This window comes from Chiloscyllium plagiosum, unplaced genomic scaffold, assembly GCF_037043375.1.
Source record: "Chiloscyllium plagiosum isolate Xiang-an unplaced genomic scaffold, Cpla_swu_hap1 HiC_scaffold_22, whole genome shotgun sequence".
Taxonomy (NCBI): Eukaryota; Metazoa; Chordata; class Chondrichthyes; order Orectolobiformes; family Hemiscylliidae; genus Chiloscyllium; species Chiloscyllium plagiosum.
This window is the reverse complement of record NW_028270160.1, coordinates 29,586,196-29,593,005: the sequence shown is the minus strand read 5'-3', so window position 1 is coordinate 29,593,005 and position 6,810 is coordinate 29,586,196. Positions and strand designations below refer to the sequence as shown.

The window sequence follows — 6,810 nt, the reverse complement described above, 5'->3', positions numbered from 1 at the left end:
GCATGATTGAATACAATTAGTAGGAGGAGTTGCATGACGTGGAATTATTGGAATTCTCATGTTGCAAGTCAATATGGTTGTATTTAATACTTATTTTAAGAATACATAATGTATGGTATGAGCTGAATGTAGTAGTATATAAGTTGATATTGGATATGGTACCAACAAAGAATCACAAAAATTCTCTCTCCATCTTTTTCTTGTTCTATCACTTTTTAATTTTATTGATCTTACACCTGCATATTTGATTGCATTGATTTATAATAACCAAATCTAGATAAAAACCATAAAATGTTAAAAGGTATGGACGAGTTGGACGGAAGGGTGTTTCCGTGCTGTACATCTCTATGATATATGTGATATTTCGGTGAATTATAATTATTTCAGAATTTTGGTTGCATTTAACTTTTGAAAGAACAAGTACTTAATGCTGTTAAGATTATCAGTGCATTTGATAAAAATTCATTCGAGCGAGTGATATAGAAGAGAATCACTGGCTTTGAATCACCACCGTACACCTGCTGGTTCTGATAGCAATTTGTTGTCGAAAGCCTAATGTAAAAATTACGTGCCATGTGCACAGAAACCCAGTTTATTCTGCCCAGGTCTAAACTTTTATCTTAAACCCTTGCCGACAGATTAATATCACCACCCTTTGCTACAGACCGAAGCAGTGGAAGGAATTAAAAAGTTGTACAGGTCTGTAGTGACTCATTATTAACCTAATTGAAATGGCTAGCTAGAATATATGAGACGGCACAATTATCAAGTTTGAATATTTTTGTAGGCTGAGTTTAGGTGTTAGCAATATACAAGAAGAAAATTAAACCTACCTTGAAATAATGAGTAAAAGTGAGTTAACAACCAAATTACAAATGTTGTAACTAAAAACGCGTCACCCTCTTTCTCGTTGTTAAATAACGTATCTGGTTGCTAGGTTTTTTCAGTGTTTTGAAGATCCTACAGAAGCACATCGGTTTTACAACTGAACATCTCTTCTCGGAGTTGACATGTGATTTGGTATTATCGTGTTTTTTTTCTCTATCCGGTAAAGCGTCTATTGGAAATGTCAAACGTGTAGGCAGTGGATTGACCGGGACGAAAACACACGACCGTGGGATGTATTCCATCGTGGAATACAAAGGTTTAAAATCCGGTTATCATTGTGGATATTGTAACTCGGACAATGGAAAAGTGTCCACGGGTAAGTCGGAGAAGCTTCGCAGCAGGATCATGTATTTAAACGTGAAGCTTTGTCAATGGCGACAGCAGCTTTGGGACCGAGGCTTCGGCCCAGAGTACAGGCCTCTGCCGCTCTCCACTTTTCACAAGATCCAGCATTTTATGACAACCTGGTGCACAAGCGAGATCGTATTTTCATTCTTTAATCAGCCTTCACGAATGGAGGGTTTTGATTGTTAACTATTTTTTTAAAACTCAAAACCTCTTCAATTTTATTAAAGACGCCTATAGATTTCAAACCAATCACGGAAAGTGTGTAACTGATGGTTGTTAGGTGCTCCATTTAAATAAATAAATACTCTGATGTGTGTAAAATCACGCTGCCCTCTCTCCAGGGGAGCGCACTCTTTCAGCGCCTTTCCCCAGCCGCCGGTGCAAAGCAGAACGTGCGCGAGATTCTCCCGCCTATCGCGCGGGTGCACAAACAACGTGCACGCGATTCTCCCACCTATCGCGCGGGTGCACAAACAGAACGTGCGCGCGATTCTCCCGCCTATCGCGCGGATGCACAAACCGAACGTGCGCGCGGTTCTCCCGCCTATCGCGCGGGTGCACAAACCGAACGTGCGCGGCCCCGCATGTGGTCACTGATTGGTTGGACTGGCCTGGGCGCGCGCCTTGGCCTGAACGACAGTTGGACGATGATGGCCGGTGGCAGAGTGCACAGTATCCTCGAGTATTTCACCGCGGATGACGGTTATAAATGTGGTTACTGTAAGGGGTCTTCCAGCAGTTATTCCAATGGTGAGAGGTTATCCCTGTCTTTGGATGGGAATAAAATACTCTGCATAAATATTCAGTGATACAGGAGCGGAAGGTGTTTATGCAGAAATAATGAACCAGGCTTCCTTATTTCCGAGGCCACACAACCAGCTGTGAGGTCTCAGAATCGCTGCAGTTACAGGTTTTTGTAAATTGCAAAAATATATTTTATGTATAAGATCTTTACATACGCGCGCAGATATTCAAATATTTTGCACCTTCTTTCCTCTCCTGTAAAATCTGAGGAGAGGACTCTGATTTCAACATTGCTCAAGCATGCATCATGTTTATTATCGTGACTGAAATGTTGCACTTAAGTATGCTTAGTTACGCAAGTCAAATTGAGTTTACTGTTTGAGGATGTTGCCTGCGTTGTTGTTTGAGTTCAGCAGATAGACTTGACAGCTCTGAAAATACGCCTGCAAGTTTGAGTATGTGATGCCTGATTACCTACCATTTGATCACAGTGTGTATATGCAGTTCCCACTGCTTTTAGCAGACATGTTTGTACTAGAAATCTCCTTGTATATGCAACATAAAATATCATGAAGGAAAGAAAGTTGACTATGTTTGCACTTTTCAGATTATATTATGAGACTCAAACACCATAATGCTCAAACAAAATAATTGACGAATTGCTAGTGGATCTGTTGTCCTAATGCAGTCAAAATTGAATCATTTGTGTACTTTTGAGGTTAAAACAATCGTGGGGTTATAGAACCATATTGCATGAAAACAGATCCTCAGTCCAACTAGTCCACACCAACCATGTTCCCAAACTAAACTAGTCCCACATGCCTGCGATTGGCCCATATCCCTCTAAACTTTTCCTATTCGAGTACTTAAATGTTGTCACTGTACCTGCCTCTGGCAGTTCATTCCACCCATGAACCACTCTGTTTTTAATTTTAAAAATTGCTCATACTCTAGCCTTTAAAAAATGTGCCCCCTAGTTTTGAACTCACCCAGTCCCAGGAAAGGACCTTTTGCTTTTCATCTTATCTATGCCTCTCAGAATCTTATAAATTTCTGTAGGGTACACCTCAAGCTCCTACTCCTGTGGGGTGAGGGAGTGGGGAGAAGAGAAGGGTGAAAGTGAGGACTGCAGATGCTGGAGATTAGAGTTGAATGTGTGGTGCTGGTAAAGCACAGCAGGTCAGGCAGCATTTGAGGAGCAGGAGAATTGACGTTTTGGGCAAAAGCTCTTCATCAGAAAAGATCCAGCCTATTTTTATAATTCAAACTCTCCATTCCCAGCAAAATCTTGGTAAATCTTTTCTGAACTCTCTCAAGTTTAATAATATACTTCCTCTAACAGGAGGACCAGAACTGCACACACTATTCCAGAAGAGGCCTCACCAACATCCTGTACAATCTCAACATGACTTCTCAACTCCTATACTCAAAGTAGGAACAAATTATTGCAGTTGCTGGAATCTGTACTAGAAACAAAAAATCCTGGCGATCACAGTAGATCAGGTAGCACCCATGGAGAGAAAGCAAGCTAATGTTTCGAGTCTAGATGACTCTTCATCAGAGCTGACATGAAGTGGAGAGGGGCAGCATTTATGAAATGGATGGGGGAGGGGGAGGAGTTGGAGTGCTGAGAGAGAAAGGATGTTGATTATTCAGACCCTGTAACTATTAGGTCAGATGTAGTGAATTATCTCGTGGTGGCTTTCCAGTAGGTACAGTGTCACAAACCACTGACAGTCCCTGTACTGTAATTACATCATATCCAATCATGATTGTGAATGTAATGAAATCAAAGCAAATATAAATGTACTTTTGCATTAACTGCAAAATTCAAAAGATATTTAGTTTTTTAAAAATTGCAAATAAATTTCAGAATTCTGTCCAAAGCATTCTGTGCTGCACAATGTAATTCTGAAATCCTTGAGTACTGTTTGGATCTTTGCAACTTAAACATACATATGAATGTCCATTGAACTCAAGACCAATTTGTATTTGCAAAATCATGGTTACTCAGTTGAAATAAATGTAATCTATGTTTGTTACTTCAGTAATTTATAGTTTCAGTGAATGCAGAACTCAAGATGAAGTTTGAATTTGTAATATCTGTTCTTATTAATTTTTATTCTTCTGTTGATAACTTATGCACACTTTCCAAGGACAAAATCCTTGTTGTTGGAGGTTGGTTAGCTCAGTTGGCTATATGACGTATGTGATGCCAACAATGTGGGTTCAATTCCTGCACTGATGAAGGTTACCATGAAGGATTCCCTTATTCAAGCTCTCCCATCATCTGAGGTGTGGTGATCCACAGGTTAAGTCACCACCATTCATTTCTCTTTTTAATGACAAAGCAGGCTGTGGTCTGGTAAGACAAACCATGGTGATTTTACCTTTACAATATTTCATTAAAGTTGCATCTTTGTACTGTTATGGATGCAGCTGCGAGGATATGCAAAATGAGCTGGTAATTTCTCCAAATTATGCTGCATTATAGAGTCATACAGTCATAGAGATGTACAGCATGGAAACAGACCCTTCGGTCCAACTCGTCCATGCTGACCAGATATCCCACCCCAGTCTAGTCCCACCTGCCAGCACCCGGCCCATATCCCTCCAAGCCCTTCCTACTCATATACCCATCCAAATGTCTCTTTAAATGTTGCAATTGTACCAGCCTCCACCACGTTCTCTGGCAGCTCATTCCATACACGTACTACCCTCTGTGTGAAAATGTTGCCCCGTAGCTCTCTTTTATATCTTTCCCCTCTTACCCTAAATCTATGCCCTCTAGTTCTGGACTCCCCGACCCCAGGGAAAAGACTTTGCCTATTTACCCGATCCATGCCCCTCATAATTTTGTAAATCTCTATAAGGTCACCCCTCAGCCTCTGACACTCCAGGGAAAACAGCCCCAGCCCGCTCAGTCTCTTCCCTATAGCTCAAATCCTCCTCAAGGAGTTAGAAGACGCAATGTTGTCAGCACCATTCATCAAACAACTTGCAATTTTTTCCTTCTTTCTCTCATAGAATGTGGGTGTAGCTGCAAAGTTTATCGCTCATCCCTCCTTTAGTTGAGTGGATTTATAAGCTGCTTCAAAGGGCAGTTAAGAGTGCAGAAAAACAAATGTGAAATAATCATATGTAGATCAGACCAGACAATAATGGCAGACTTCCTTCTCTAAAGGACATCAGAGGTCCAGATGGAATTTTAGAACAATCAAATATATTTTTTTTTCCAGATTTTAAACTTTTAATTTAAATTCATCAACTACCATGTTGTATTTGATCCCATGTCCCCAGAGCATCACCTGTGCTTCTTGATTACGAGTCTAGTGACAAAACCACTATGTCGTAATTTCTCCACAAAATATCTCCATAGGAATATTGACCCAATAGATGCTATATCACTTCAATAAGCACAAGTTGTTTAGCAGTCTTCAGAACTTCCACCCTTTAATCAATTTTAAAAGAAAATTATTTCTGTCAAAAAAATCATTCATGTACATAAAGTACATCTGTATAAAATGCTGAAGTAATTCTTATAGAATGGGTAATTTTTTTCCTACTATTCATACTGGCAGGGAAATGCCTTTTATATTTGTGATTGTTTTGGGTACATGTGCATTCAGGTGAGAAGCTGAAAGTGACATATCTGTGAAAGTTAGAGATGATCAGATGAGTTGCTGATTTTTCATTTTAATTGAACAGTTGCCGAGCTGTTTGGGTCTGGACATTGCTGCAATTTTAGCTGAATAAATAAACAAGCTATTAAAATGGAAACATTCATTTTGTAATTAAGTCTAATGTTCATGGCTGCTGTTGTACTAAGCATTTTGAAAGCAGTAGAATGACTATTTCCCTAATTGCACACAGATCTTGTTTTGAAAATAACAAAAAAATTTTTGAAAAGAATTCAGAGATGTAAGAAATAAAGCATTGGCACAAATTATTATGTATGGATGTGACTGGGTAGGGAAGGTTTGAGTATAAAGAAAGGCGGGGACTTTTTGCACTGGTGCGTAGGAGGTTGTTACAGATAGTTAATTGTAGTTGTCTTTTCCCTAGGATGAAACAGTTCAAGACTCGGGGGCACAATTTACAGTGAAAGGAGAGAGATTCAGAAAAGATGAGGGGCAAGTTTTTTACAGGAAGTGGATTGCGTGTGGAATGAACTTCCTGAGGAAATGGTGGATATGAGTATAATTATAATGTTGAAAAGACATTTGGATGGATACTTGAATAGGAAAGGTTTGGAGAGATATAGGCAGGGGCAGACAGTTGGGACTAGTTTAGTTTGGAATTATTTTTGGCATGGACTGGTTGGATCGAAGGGTCTGTTTCTGTGTTGTGTGACTCTGACCCTATAAATGTCTGAAGTGATTAGTTAAACAAGGCACTAGGTTTTATGAGAAAATGTTTTCACTGAACCACGTTTGTTCAGAAATTCAGTTGGACTCAACTTTGCATTACTTTTCACTTGAGCCCTCGGTCCTACATGGTCAGGCTAGCTGTATGTGCAGTTATGTAGAGATTGAGGTGTTCTACTGAAGCTGTCATTGACCACACAAACTCTTGCTTTTGAGACTCCTTTCCCTTCCACATTGCTTGCAAAGTTCAAGTCTTAGCTCAATGTTTCTCAAACATTTTTAGGTGAAGGATCGTTTTCAAAAGGATTCATAATCATGTTCTACACCAATGTAAATTATAATACACTCCTTGTACTTTTATATTTCTGAATGTAAGGTCGCTGACCTCTCGAAGTGGTTTCCATAAATGTTTTACAGGGTGACTTGATATAGTGAATATTGATGTGGCTGGTAATCGGAAAAC

At 39.7% G+C, this 6,810-nt stretch overlaps 1 protein-coding gene across 15 annotated transcripts in view; it reads left to right on the top strand.

Moving 5' to 3' along the window:
- Positions 1-973: 973 nt before the first annotated feature.
- ate1 (arginyltransferase 1) overlaps positions 974-6,810 on the top strand; it is a 230,894-nt gene continuing 225,057 nt past the window's right edge. For 9 of the 15 annotated variants that reach the window (XM_087998919.1, XM_087998916.1, XM_087998917.1 and 6 more), the window contains exon 1: positions 1,870-1,986. In XM_087998919.1, the coding sequence (XP_087855045.1) occupies positions 1,884-1,986 (103 nt within the window). In that variant the 5' untranslated portion in view covers positions 1,870-1,883. Of the gene's footprint in view, positions 1,205-1,869; positions 1,987-6,810 lie in introns of those variants that run through there. The other 6 variants (XM_087998915.1, XM_043712693.2, XM_087998918.1 and 3 more) reach the window with 1 other exon arrangement.